This window comes from Nuphar pumila, chromosome 1 (assembly GCF_984573655.1).
Source record: "Nuphar pumila chromosome 1, dmNupPumi1.hap1.1, whole genome shotgun sequence".
In the NCBI taxonomy this organism is placed as follows: domain Eukaryota; kingdom Viridiplantae; phylum Streptophyta; class Magnoliopsida; order Nymphaeales; family Nymphaeaceae; genus Nuphar; species Nuphar pumila.
Genome location: NC_143249.1, coordinates 19,713,793 through 19,728,872, shown reverse-complemented (window position 1 = coordinate 19,728,872; position 15,080 = coordinate 19,713,793). Strand labels below are relative to the sequence as shown.

General features: G+C 35.7%; 1 protein-coding gene across 1 annotated transcript; it reads left to right on the top strand.

Moving 5' to 3' along the window:
* The first annotated feature begins 328 nt into the window (after positions 1–328).
* On the top strand, positions 329–2,823 carry LOC149848249 (stearoyl-[acyl-carrier-protein] 9-desaturase, chloroplastic-like). The gene is made up of 3 exons (XM_090010825.1): positions 329–462; positions 957–1,458; positions 1,827–2,823. Exons 1-3 carry the CDS (start codon positions 347–349, stop codon positions 2,385–2,387), a joined length of 1,179 nt encoding a protein of 392 aa, XP_089866951.1. The 5' UTR covers positions 329–346; the 3' UTR covers positions 2,388–2,823.
* The last annotated feature ends 12,257 nt before the right edge of the window (positions 2,824–15,080 follow it).

Here is a 15,080-nt window from a genome sequence, read left to right as displayed (position 1 = left end):
TCGATGATAGGTCGGGTTGGGCTTATTATATAATATATGTTATATATTATTATATAACATATAATGTATATAATATATATAATAACGGGCTGGACCGGGCAAACTAGGCCAGTCCGTGTCAGCCCAGTCCGGACCCACCCATTTCTATTGAAATCCGACACGTTGGCACCCCTAAAAATTTTTATGGGGCTTGTCGTCTTTTCCGATCTCGCTGTATCCATAAATGTCGGGCTCGCTCGATCTGATCGTGTGGAAAGTGTCTCCCTTCCTTTGCCTTCTCTCTCGCCCGTTCTTCTCGTTTCCCCGTACCAATTTGTTAGGTAGGCCTTCTCCCTCTAGAGCGGTCATGGCGTTGAATCTCGCTTTCACCTCTCAATCGTCCTTCACGAGGATGGTTCTTCCATGCAATACCTCTCGATCGGGAAGGGTTATGATGACCGCCGTCATCCCCCCGAACTCCATGTGAGTTTGCGTTTTTTTTTTTCTGTCAAGTGTTCTGTTGGTTCTATCGTTTTTTATGTCCTTGGATCGTTTTCTTTGAGGAAGGGGTGATGGAATACATGTGGGTATGCGCTAGATGTGTTTGTTTCCGCATGGATCCATTTGGGGTTCTGGTTTGGGATTTGTTTTTTCGATTGCCCACAAGAGGATAGATGGTTTTTCTTGGGAATTTTGGGGGTTGGGGTGATGAAAGCTGTGATCGTGCAACTTGTTTTGCGTTCTGGGGTCCCCTTGCATGAGATTGGTTTCCTGGATTTCTGATTCTCTATTAGTCGCCTGCATTTTCTATTTGGGTTCCTAATTTGATTTCTAGAATTGGCGGTGGACTTTATGAAATCTCCCAAGAAATAGGAATTTGAAACTTTTTTCATGTTTCAGACCTAAACTTGATTGTATGGTGGTTGTGGTTTAATTCGATATGTGATGCTAATTGTTTGGTTGTACTGGAAATTTAGGAAGGCTGAGAATCTGAGGAATCACTTGAGCCCGAGAGAAGTGCATGCGCAGATCACTCATTCGATGACTCGGGAAAAAATGGAGATTTTCAGGTCCCTGGAGTCATGGGCAGAGCATACGATCTTACCGCTGTTAAAGCCCATCGAGGCTTCATGGCAGCCATCAGATTTCCTGCCCGATTTCTCATCGGATGCTGGCCGCGATGAACTCAAGGAATTGCAGGCACGCGCGAGGGAGGTTCCGGATGATTACCTCATTTGCTTGGTTGGAGATATGATCACGGAGGAAGCTCTGCCAACTTACCAGACGATGCTGAATACTCTAGATGGTGTTAGGGATGAGACTGGTGGGAGCCCGACTTCTTGGGCTGTTTGGACGAGGGCATGGACTGCTGAAGAGAACAGGCATGGTGATCTTCTTAACAAGTATCTTACTTACACCGGAAGGGTGGACATGAGACAAATCGAGAAGACGATTCAATATCTTATTGGCTCGGGAATGGTATGCTTCCTGATCACTTTGATTGTAGCCTCTGTAATTCATCTTCTTCTACGGTCCCTTTTCTTTCTGTTTGATTGGGATCACATTGATTGCAGCCTTTGTAGTTCATCTTCTTCTAAGGTCCCTTTTGTTTGTGCTTGATTGAGATCACATTGATTGCAGACTCTGTAATTCATCTTCTTCCAAGGTCCCTTTTCTTTGTGCTTGATTGGGATCATATTGATTGCAGCCTCTGTAATTCATCTTCTTCCAAGGTCCCTTTTCTTTGTGCTTGATTGGGATCATATTGATTGCAGCCTCTGTAATTCATCTTCTTCTAAGGTTCCTTTGTGTTTGATTTGGTTGTCCATCCTTTTTGTTGGTTTTAGGACCCTGGGACGGAGAACCACCCCTATCTCGGTTTCATTTACACCTCCTTCCAGGAGCGAGCGACGTTCATTTCGCATGGCAACACTGCTGCACATGCTAAGAAGTATGGGGATCTGAAACTTGCCAAGATATGTGGGACGATTGCTGCAGATGAAAAGCGCCATGAAACCGCTTATACCAAGATTATTGAAAAGCTATTTGAGATAGATCCTGACGGTGCAGTTGAAGCATTTGCTGACATGATGAGGAACAAGGTATCCATGCCTGCCCACCTCATGTATGATGCTCAGGACGACAAACTTTTCGAGCATTTCTCTGCTGTTGCTCAGAGGTTGGAGGTTTATACTGCAAAAGACTACGCGGATATAATTGATCACCTGGTGAACAGGTGGGATGTGGAAAAGCTAACTGGTCTTTCTAGCAAGGGGCAGGAAGCCCAAGAATACGTTTGTGGTTTGGCTCCAAGGTTCAGAAGGTTAGAAGAAAGAGCTCAAGCAAGGGCCAAAAAGACCGCAAGTCTCCCATTTAGTTGGATTTTCAACAGAGAAGTGGAGTTATAGAGATATTATCAAGGTTAGTTGATGTTGGTTTTATTTGATAAGAGTATTCAGACTATATGTGGGCTACTTTGCTGCTTCAATTACTTTATCCCAACTGAAGATCTAACACTAAGACTTCCTATCTCACAAAGATGCAGCAAGGAGTGTGGCCTTCTGCATGCCCTTTTGTTGTGAGCCTAGCTTTAGGATAATATGGTATGGGATTTCTGTCTGCCAAGATGCGGTTGAACTAGTCTATTTGGGGCCTTGTGGTACCATGTAAAAAGGTGATAGATTATGGTCTTCTCTCATTGAAGTTGGTCTCTTTTGATGGAAGACTTGAGTGTCTTTGGCAGTCTCAGTTCTATAAAATATGGGCAGAGTACTTTGTGGCCTATATATGCAAATATTTTTCGCAGTATGGAATATAAGTACCTATGTTTCTCCGATCATAAAACATATAATGATAACTTATTACTTGCTTAAATTTTCTCATTCAGTAGACATGGAGTAAAAGAGACCTTGTGAAGAATTTCAAACATTACATAAGCCAGACCTTCTCTATGTAAGATGATTTGAACTTTCAGATATGATAAATTAGATTCATGATAGTCTTGTCGAAAAGTTTTTTTTTTACATAAAAATTTCGTGTTCTAAACATTCCTCTCGAAAGAAGAAGCTTATCTTTTCTTGCCAGCAGTGTGAAAATAATGGTCGACAATATTTATGTGAAAGTTGGAGCTACGGTTCTAGGAAGGACTACATGGTCTATAAGTAGCTGAGGGCATACTTTTTGTGCCAATAATTAGTTAGCAATTTGCCGATCAAAACGATAAAATAGTTAGCAATTTTCAAAAGTTTTGCAATAACTTTTTTGGTGCTCGGAGGAGGCAAATCCCTCATCTACTTCCCATGAGATCCACTCTGTGTTGGATCTAGCTATCCAACCAACGGCTAGGATTAATCCTAATCATCCAGATGCAGCATTTGTACAGCTAGGATTAACATAGGATCCTTTTCTCTTCCCCTTCATTTGTCTCCTCTCTGCCCACCAAAAGACTGTGCCAAGATGGCCATAGGAAAGAACCAACAGAATCTGCGTGCACTCCTCTTTGGCTCTGGTTCGTAACAGTTGGAGGGCACCGGAAAGGTTTCATTGGTCTCCAACACCCAAATTTGTTTGGTGATGCTAACAAGGGCTCGCTTATCTGGTAGGGACAACTTGTGAACATCACAAGTCCACAGGACATCACGAGTTCAAAATTCATGGGGGTGGTCCCTTGCTGCAAGGTTGAAGCTGTGTGTCGGGGGTTGGTTTCCATTGGTCTAGCCAAAACAAGCAAAAACGTTTAAAGGCATAAATTTACAACAATAGGAACTGGTGTAGCAATTATGGATGCCGATCCTTGAAATCAACTCCCACCATGAGAAGGTAGTAGTTTTCAACTTTTATGCAAGCTGCTCAGCCTTCTCTTCCAACGGTGGCCTTAACTCTTCACCTACCACCTTCAATATAAATGAGCCTGTGATGGAACTAGTAATTCCACAACATTTTAGCTCAAACAAGCGAGTGAGATCTGCCAAATCCACGGCATTTATGGATTTGTGGGCTACCAAACTGCCTCCAATTGCTGGTTTCCAAACATAGCCTTACAAGAGAAATTTCATTCCGTCTACGCATTTGCACACTGTTTCGGGATGTCACGCTACTTTTCTGCTTTGGTTAACCCCCCCTGGTTGGATTATCAAATCAAGCATTTGATATTGAGTATAACCAATCATCGGTTAAATTACATCATCGTTGCAGATCTCACTTGGGATATGTGGGAGTAGAGCCTAAGCACGCCTCCATGATCAAGTGTGATATATGTTGGTGGTGATGGAAGATAACCAGTAATTTGGTTATATACAATGCGAGAGCAACTAGTCTCAAGGAGAGAGACTCCATCTCCTACCCAGGGATGCCAGCATGCCATATCTTGCACTTGGTGGATGCCATTGAGGAGGAGAAGGAGAAGGGGAAGGAGGATGAGTATGTATAAGAGTGGTGGGTCACAGAGGGCATGATCATCATGGGAAGGCATTTGTTGAAGTGGGTTCCTTCTGCATTTGAGGAAGCGTGCTTCATTACAAAATGAAGTATGCTTTGTTCTTTCTAGAAGCGAGTTTCACATCGCTTCCCACAATTCACCGAAAGCATGTTCAAATCACGCCTTAAGCGTGCTTCCTAGGATAAGTAGGAGTTTTATCTAAACCCTAACCCAATCCTAAACTAAATTGGGTTGCTCCAAAAACAGGTTTAGTAAGACCTTAATATGATTCAAACGATCAAGCTAAGATGCTCACACATCCAATAACACACACACACACACACACACACAAGAAGACATTCAGGAACGACACCAATATTTTTATGTGGTTCGGTTTTCCACCTACATCCACAATATTTCTGTCTCTTAAACTTTCACCAGAGACATATTTCCACTATTTAATGGTTGTTTACATTGATAATCGCGGTTACTAATTTGATTTGGCTAGTGCTTATTTACATTAGGCAATCTCATCTCCTTCGGTTTAGATATAATTCCTCTTGAAAAACAATCCTTGCATAAGACAATCTCTTTAAAAAAGCAAGATATCCTTGACATGTAGAGGACTCTTGTTAGCACTACAAGAAATCTTACTGGCACTAATGTAGCGCCCGTAGTTGTGTCAGTAAATGGTGATGCCGGTAAAGCATTCACTAGCGCACATGTGTAGTGCTGGAAAAGGTGTTTTCTAGCACTATTTTAGAGCTAGAAAAGGTTTTTTTTTTTTTTTTTTTACATTTTCGGTGCAAGAAAAAGTATCTTCTAGCACTAAAATAGTGCTATTTTAGCACTAGAGAAAAGACCACTATTTTTAGCCCAAAAAAGCCTTTTTAATGTTATTTTAGCACTAGAATTTTTTTTTTTGCTAATTTAACTTTTTCCTCATGTAACTTGCTCATACATCTATTCAATAATGAACATGCTTAGACATTCATTCGTTCATTCGAATAAACATGCTCATTCATTCTAAAATCTACATACTCATAAATATATTCATTTTTGCATTCAATATGAACCAACTTTGACATTCATTCATCACCAAATAAATATGTTTATACATACATTCATTCATTTATGCAAAAATCAATATACTCATATATACAACCAATCATTAATTAAAAAATGAATATACTCATACTTATATTCATTCAAAAATGAATTAGTTTATACATTCATTTTTTGCATTTAATATGACCAACTCTTACAATTATTCATCCATCACCAAATAAACATGCTTATACATTTATACATTAAAAAATGAACCTGCTCATACATACATTCATTCATTTATTAAAAAATAAAATAGTTCATATATTCATTCATGTCATTTATTTTAAATCATATTTGTCATTCATTTCATTAATTCTAAATCATACTTCCCATTTATTTTATTCATTCAATAATGAACTTCCATAACTCCAACATTCACATTTGAATCCATGTAAGAAGTATAACATTTAAAATATACATGCACATACAATTATATATACTTCTTACTTCAATCCTTTATAACTCCAACATCCACATTTGAAGCCCTCCAAAAAATATAACATTTAAAGCATACATATATACAACTATATATATTTTTTCTTTCAACCCTCCATAACAACATTCACATTTTAAAACTTTATAAAAAACATAATATTTAAAGCATGTATATACACACAACTATATATATTTCTTCATTCAACCCTTCATAACTTCAACATTTACATTTAAAGCCCCATAAAAAAATGCAATATTTAAAACATATATATATATATATATATATATATATATATATATATATATATATAGAGAGAGAGAGAGAGAGAGAGAGAGCACTATATATATATTTCTTCTTTCAACCCTCTGTAACTTCAACATTCATATTTTGAAACCTTGCAATAAATACAATATTTAAAACATACATACACATATAAATATATATATTTCTTCCTTTAACCTTTTATAACTCTAATCTTTATAACTTCAATATTCATATTTGAACTTAAAAACATAAAATATTAAAGAAAATTCATGAATTTACATGTTAGACAACGTCAGCTAACAAATTTTTTTTATTTTAAATATGTATAAATAATTTTATAGTTCATGAAATAAGGAAAGAATGATATCTCATAACATAAAGTTTTACTGTTAAAAATAATACATCAATTGTAACCACTAATGAGAAGGGATGTAAGGTTGACGTGTTATCAGACACTCATCGAGAGTACTATATTGCTTAAAAATCTTTCTAAGCTCATACTTGAAGTTTTTCCAAGTTTTTGCGTATTTCTTTAACACCTATGCTTTCATCATTTGAGGAATGTCAAACTTTTCATGCAATAATAATATATGTATCTTACCTATAGTTAAATAAATAAATACTCAAATTCAAAAAAGCTATATATATATATATATATATATATATATATATATATATATGTCAGCACTAAAGTCAAATAATCCTCCTTGTAAGAATCTAGTAATGGATGCCAGGGAAAAAATATAAAGGTGTGTTTTTTTTTAATTTATTTTACTAAAGATATGACAATAAAGATTCATAATTGAATAAAATGTATATATGGATTTAGTCCAATGATGAGGGCAAGAGATTAAACAATTCATTTGCTTCCAACATATATCTCCTTCGCAACATTGAATTATTGTCAACTACAACACCAACATTTTCTTCATGATTTCTTTTTTATCTCTTGAACCTTATCTCCAAACCATGAAAGTACCTCGAGTAAAATGTTAAACTTTTATCAACCAGGTATCCCTAAATGATTGAGCCTTCTGGCTAACTTCTGTTGGCTACATATTCTTTCACCCTACCTAAGTACTTGAAATATGTACACATCAATTGTAATCATTGATAATACACAATTAGTCAAAAATCACAATAGTATTATATTTATAAAATATTGTTATATGTACCTTTCAATAAGATATATTTATCAATACTCAACTGGCTTACCCAACCTAATCTCTCATGCTAGATGAACTGGTAAATGCACAATGATATTAAAAAATGGGGGCCAGAAAATCTTCTCTAGACGACACAATATCAAAACAACATGCTCTTTCAATTGTTTCAACTCATCCTCATTCACAATTTTTGAGTACAAGGCCTTGAAAAACACACAAAACTCAAAAAGCACTGCACTGACCTTCTTGGGTAACATTCTTCTGAGCACCAAAGAAAGAAATTGATGCAATAACACATGGCAAACATGACTCTTCAGGCAAAAAATCTTATGCTCTTTTATGTGTATACATTGTAACACATTTACTGAATAGCCATATGAAACTTTATATTTTTCAACACTTTAGAAAATATAGTTTTATCCCTCTTGCTTATAGAAAAGCATGCATCATGGATCAAGTGCATGTCTTATATTCATTGTTTGCCAATCGAGTCAAGCATTGAGATGATCTTTTGACTTTTTATCAATGTTTAATAATGTTCCAATGATATTATCATGTATGTTCTCGATGTGCATGACATCCAAGTTATGGCAAAGAAAATTATGCTCCTAATAATGTAACTGAAAAAATTTATTTTTCTTCTTTCAGTTTCATGAAAGAGTAAGTTCACTGATGATTAAAACATGTGCATCATTATGTTTTTGCAACACATTTGTGCCTATAAGAGGAGTTGGAGTTGTAATCATTTTAAATGTGACATCAAATGTGTGTTTGTCTCGCCTATATTTATGATCCATGGACAAGAACCTGCAATGCCCCATATAACATATTTTCTTATTATTTTTTTAGCCATATAGAACACGTGTCCTTATGGCATAACCAGCATGATAACTTTTCTTTTGTACTCGATTATGATAGATCTATATATGCAGGAAAATCATTGATAGTTCACATCAAAGATACATACAACTAAAAATACTCGTTAATTGATGCATCATAAGAGTGAACATCATCAGCTCACAATGTCTTCAACTCTTCAATGAGAGGTAGCAAGAATGAATCAATGTATTTCTTGAAAGATTGTGGTCCAAAAATAAACATTGACATCATCATGTAAGACTGTTTCATACACATCAATGGAGGCAAGTTGTATGCAATGACAACACCGACCATATGTTGTGATTGATACTTAAAGTTCTATAGGGATTAAAACCATCACTTGTCAATCTTAGTCTAGCATTATAACTGTCAGCTGCAAACAATGGATACAAAAGATCAAAAGATTTTTATATCAAGATGTCTTAAACTGTCATTCTTGGCGTGCCCTTCATCATGCTATCTCATTTTTGAAGTAGTCTTTGTTGACATAAACAATGTCTGCATTCTCAAAATCAAAGGAAAATATCGCAAAGACTTTGCAAGAACATTGGTAACTTTCTTACGATATGTCACATAACTTTCACTCTCTCCATCTTGAAATTCTACAGTACACACATTTCTCATTTTCTATCTTCTTTTCAATATAACATGCATTTATTTTTTTGTAATTCAATCATAGTTTCCTGATGCTTTTTTTCGTCTTATAATAATCCTTATGCAATTGTACACCAGTAGAAAAAGCTCCATGCAATAGCTCCATCAACATATCAAATGACATATTACTCCACCCGTTAAAGCATTTCAGATAGAACAAATACACGAAAAAACTAGTTTAGTAAAATTTGAGCATTCAGGGTATAATTCATGTGTGTTATCATTTAACAACCTGAAATATACATCACCCCCTAGACTTTCACCAGCAATTACCTCATCTACATGATCATTGGTTGTCAGATTTTAATGTACTTCAAATTTATCTACTATCAACTTGTCTATATCAACTAGCAGATCACTTGCACGTGGTTTTATTGGTTCATCATGAAAATGCCAATTGGCATAGTTTTTTAGAAATCCATTGCACATTATATAATTAATCATATTTTGCATTAGCTGCCACAAGATGTTGACACACTTTTGATATGGGTGCCTGAGATTTTCCTGTCATATAAAATTATTATTATGGACAACTTTTAAAAAATTCTTAACTCCTTTCAAATAGTGATGAAGGTCATTCATATAAAATGAAGGTTATTGAGGGTATATCATCATCAACTATTGGATCTAAATACAATCTTTACTTGCATATAAGTTAACTAAAAAAAATACTTAAAATTATCTTTCAATTTAGATCTAACTTCTGTCGTACATAATGCATGAACACTTCTTTAGATATGTGCAATTTCAAAGAGTATTGTCTAACTAGATATCATGTACAAAATATTAAAGTACTATATACATATATAGTTATATCTATTATATTAATTAAAAAACCTTGACAATCTAGTTATATATAGATGCATATATATTAAATTAATTACAAACATATGGATTGCAATGCAAAGTCCCTAAATTTTAAGTCATATATGAGATAAAGAATTTCTAAAATCTAACTCATACTTGAAAAAAAATAGATTTAGCATGCATTCACTAAATAAATTATAAAATTAACAATTAAAATGCAAAACTCTTAAAATCTAAATTATACTTGAAAAAATTTGGATTAAGCATGCATCCAATAAATAAAATTTTAAATTAGCAATTAAAATACAAAACCCTTAAAATTAAAAAATACAAAAAAAAAATGTACCTTGACACGATAGTGATAGGGCACTGCACTAGCTATGGGGAGAGAGAGAATTGGTCGATGGTGGTGTCCAATGAACACAGAGAGGAGATAGAGAGGGAGAGAAAGGAGAGAACGAGAGAGGGAGAGAGAGACAAATTGAAAAGGAGAGAGAGTGGTTGGTGGTTACCGCACTGACAGAGGTGGTTGATGGTTGTCGCACCAATAGTGGTGGTCAATTTTTACAAAGAGAGAGAGAAGCCTATGTGAACTTTTCAAATCCAATAATTTTTTAAAAAATCGTATGTTTTTACTGACGCATAATTTTTGTGTACCAAAAAAAATTTGTTTTTACCGGTGAAACTCTTTGTTGCACCAAGAAATATTTTTTCTTCTCACTTTTTATGTGCACTAGAAAAAATGTAATATACTAGCACAAAACAATTGTCGCCAATAAGTTCAATTTTCAATGGCGTTAGGCAAAATATCGCTAGTAAAAATTATCTTTCACTGACGCATCAGGGGGTCATGCTAATAAAGGCATTTTTTCTTGTAGTGTGTTGTCTTCTTTTATCCTCATCATGAACCTCTCTAGAACTCTCCTTAGAGTCAGCCAATGTTCCTTCTGAACCAACCCCACACCTTGAACTTGGATATTGATCAACTCCAGTTATCTTGACACACCCCTAAAGCCAATCTCCACTAGTGTGAGATTGAGCTAGTCTCTAAGTTAAATAAACCATGGTCCTAGAAGAGCCTTAGTTAAAATATCTGCCAACTGATTTTTGGATGACATAAATTTGACTTCAACTTCATTACTAGTAACCCTTTTCCTAACAAAATGGAAGTCTATTTTGATATGCTTGGTTCTTGCATGAAATACTAGATCAATAGTGAGATATATATTGCCTTAAAATTATAACACCGCAAAATAGACACTTGATCCTATGTTATACCCAACTCTTGGAGGAGTTGCTTCACCCAAACTAACTCTGACATGGCAATAGCCTTGTATTCTGCTTTCATACTTGAGTGTGCAACCGTTTATTGCTTGCTTAAATTCTAAGACAAGAGATTTGTTCCCATAAAGGTAAGATACCCTCCAGTGGACCTTCGATCATCTGAGCAACCAGCCCAATCTACTTCAAAGAAAAAAGACAACCTAAAATTGGACTTCAAATATTTAATCCAAAATTAACAATTTCTTTGAAGTATATATCTCAAAATTCATTTTACATTAGCCTAATGCTCAGAAGTAAGATCATGCATAAAGTGACAAGATTTGTTCAAAGAGAATAAAATGCCTGGCCTTGTAAAAGTTGCATATTGTAATGCCCCCACTATCCTGCGATAAAAGGTTGCTTTATCAAGTTTTTGTTTATCAAACTTGGACAAACTTATATTTGGAGTTACAAGAGTAATACATGTTTTGAAATCAATAATCTCATATTTGACTAATAAACTAAAAATATATTTCCATTAAGATAGGATCATTCCTTCCATAGTTTTGGCTATTTTCACACCCAAGAAATAATGCAGAAGACCTAAGTCCTTGATAGAAAATTCTTAGCCAAAATCATTGATAAGATTCTAAACTTCATCAAACAAGCTCTCAATAACAATGATATCACCAACATAAACTAATACAATATAAAGTTTTAGTATTGTTTGTTTTTGTTAAATAGAGAAGTGTCGGCCTTGGAGTTAGAAAATCATAATTTTTCCAAGTAATTTTTAAGTTAATTTGTCATACCAAGCTTTAGGCGCTTGTTTAAGCCCATATAATGCTTCACTAAGCTTACACACATACATAGTCAAGGAATTTTTTGCTTTCAAAACTCAACAATTGTGTTGTGACCCTTTTTTTCTTTGGCAAACAATATAAAATTGCATTAATAACATATAACTGTTGAATGCACCAACCCTTACTAACAACAATGACAAGAATCATCTGAATTATAATAGGCTTGACAACTCAGGTATAAGTTTTAAAGAAATCCACTCCCTCTTGCTGACTATATCCCTTGGTAATAAGACAGGCTCTATATCAAGAAACAGACCCATCAACACGTCTCTTTATCCTATAAATTTATTTACTACCTACCACATTTTAACCATCAGTTAGAGTCACCAACTCCCACATTTCATTCTTGTAGAGGGCATTAATCTCTTGTTGCATTGCTCAAGTCCACTTGAGCTCAGTTTTAGCTTGATCAAAGAATTGTGGCTCTTCTTCTTCAAAGACTTCGCTTAGAAGACCTAGATAAATGGGATGCTTAACAATTATGAAGTTCTTGATTCCAAAGTTTTGTCACCATGTGAAGAGTTCTAATAGGAAATTGGTTTGAGATATCAACAACAAGATTTATGCTTGGTTCACTCTCACCTTCAGTTTTGTTGGGACTATCATGGACATGCTCATCTCGGGAAGAATGACTTGGGGAGTCAACAATTTCTTGATTTTCTGGTTATTGGACTTCTTTATGTTTGAAAGCAATGGGAATAGAACTGGTTTGACAATCATGCAAAGAAATAACAGGAGTGGCTTGGGACTGTGCCGCAGGAATCAATTGAGATTTTTTTTTTGAAAGGCAAGCTAGGGTTAGGCAGACCGTTACCAGATATCTCTTAAGCCCCATGTGGCAAAGGGATTCGATCCTCGGCCTTCAGCTTGGCACAAGACCCCGCTTACCACATGGGATACCACCTCGGTGGTGAATCAAATGAGAAATTGGTACAATAGGCATGGTTAAATTTTGCTTAGGAGATTCTTTATTTCTAAGCCAATGAGCCGCATCTTCATCGATCAAGGGTTTTTCATCAAACACAAGCCTGGAAATAAACGATTTATCATGAGATCATAAGCCATACCCAACAAAAACACATGTTTTGGCTTTGGAAGCAATCTTAGAATTTCGATAAGGTACCCAATGAGGATAGCAGGTGCATTTCAAAATTCTCAAATGGTACATTGTTTTGTTGTGTTGTGTGTGGGCAAGACAACCACCTATATATTCCATTTTGGTTCAAAAATTTTGAATAATCTTCATTAACAAACTCTCCACCATTGACACTGTGAAAGACTTTAATACTCTTGCCAATTTGCTTCTCAACTATATTTTTGAAGACTTTGATTTTCTCACCAAAGAAAATATCTAAAAAAAAAAATTGAATAATCATCAACCATTAAAAAATAATATTTGTATCGATTCAGTGTTGGGGTTGGACCCAAAGGCATGAATAATCTCAAGAGAAGCATGAGACACATTAATTGACAAGTCAAAAGGTAATGTATGCATCTTACTCAAAGCACAATTAGAACAAAACATAAATGTTTATCACCATCCAAATTCAACTTAGTTTTTTTTTTTCAACTAAAAAATTCGGTGACTTGAGTGGCCCAACCAACAGTGTCACACCTCACTGCTCTCTTCACCATGGCAAACCAAGTTTATCTCCATCTTTTCTCCTCCACCAACAGTCAATCACACATACAAGTCGTTCCTATTTACTCCTCTTTGCAGATCCGTAACTAGCGATGCATACAAGCCGAGCTTGGCATGTACAAACTCGGCTCACCTAAAAAAAATATGTACAGGCTCAACTCAAGTTCATCTCAAGCCTCAACCAAGCTGAGCCTAATCGGGTCTAGCCTAAGCGTAGCCCGGCGGGTCGGCGTTTCACAATGTTATTGCACAACAGACCGAGCTGGCCCAGGCTTGGTCTGTGGTTCAATCCAGACTCAACAGACCAGAGAGAGTCGTCTCCTATCTAAGCTCTCTCCCTTCAATCAAGAAGAACGAAAAAGAGAGGGAAAGAACGAGAGATAGAGTCTTCTCATATCTCTCCTCAATCGAGAAGAACGAGAAAGAGAGAAGGGAAGAAGATAGCTTATTTTTTCTTGTTTACATAGTTGAGTACGGAGGCGAACTCCCACGTGGAGAGAGAGAGAGAGAGAGAAGGGGCTCAAATTTTTAATAATTAATATATATTTTATATTATATAAAAAATAAATACAAGTCGAGCCTACCTTGCTCAGTCGAGCCTCAGAGCTTAGTTTAAACTCAGCTTGTTTACTACCCTGAGCCGAGCTTTACCGAGCAAAGCCCATGCTGGCTGGATTCATTGTGCATCCCTATCAGTAATACAAAAATAATGATGTTGGAATTAAAAAGCAAAATTATTATCTCTTGTAAATTTAGCCACGGATAACAAATTCTTCTTTATGTCAAGAACATGCAATGATAAAAGACTTTCTATGAGCAATAAGATAAATATTATCTATGTTCGTAATAAGGAGATTGAAGGTGTTTCCTACCATGATAGATACATCATGATACCAGTTAGAATCATGTGCGTAATTCATAACCATTGCAGCTCCCTTGAAATATCAAAGCTTTACCTGGCAATGTGATTCTTCCTTTCACAAAACTGACACACCACTTGATTTTCCGAGTTTACTATCTGTGAATTCTGATTTTGATCTTCCTTGAAATTCGTGTGATAGTTTTAAGATTGTCCATCTCTAAAATTTTGCAAAAAATAATTGAAAACCTCCACCAAGTTTTCCTTTTGCACGTTCTGAATATCTTTTCTGAGTTTGAGAAGTCTTAAGCTGGACTGCGACACATAGGATTTCTCTAATGCAAGTCACGCATCACATGCAGTAGTATTAGTAACACAAATGATTTGGCTCAACACAATCTTGGTCACAGTTGTTTTTATCCAGTCAAGAGCTAGCTGCTGATCAGACCTCTTCCATACTAAGAAATCTAGATTGATGCTGGTCTGATCTCCATCTTTGTTGAATTGAGCAGGGGAAGGATGAGACCCATTAACAAATTTTATTAAATCTTGACTAAATATGACAGATTTTATCTGCAACCTCCATAATAATTTTTTTTTAATCTAATTTGATGAAGACAAGGCTTGAAAAAGCATTCCACTGAGCAACATGTGAAGGAGATGACACTGCTCCCACAGAGATAAACTGACTTGGAGATGTACCCTCCATTACAGAATCAACAAAGACAAAAGTAGAGCTAG

Excerpts from the sequence above, each read along its gene's own strand:
- LOC149848249 (XM_090010825.1), top strand. The coding sequence starts at position 347 with ATGGCGTTGAATCTCGCTTTCACCTCTCAATCGTCCTTCACGAGGATG. Across the intron at positions 463-956 it reads GTCATCCCCCCGAACTCCAT|GAAGGCTGAGAATCTGAGGA; the intron begins GTGAGTTTGCGT and ends CTGGAAATTTAG. Across the intron at positions 1,459-1,826 it reads ATCTTATTGGCTCGGGAATG|GACCCTGGGACGGAGAACCA; the intron begins GTATGCTTCCTG and ends TGTTGGTTTTAG.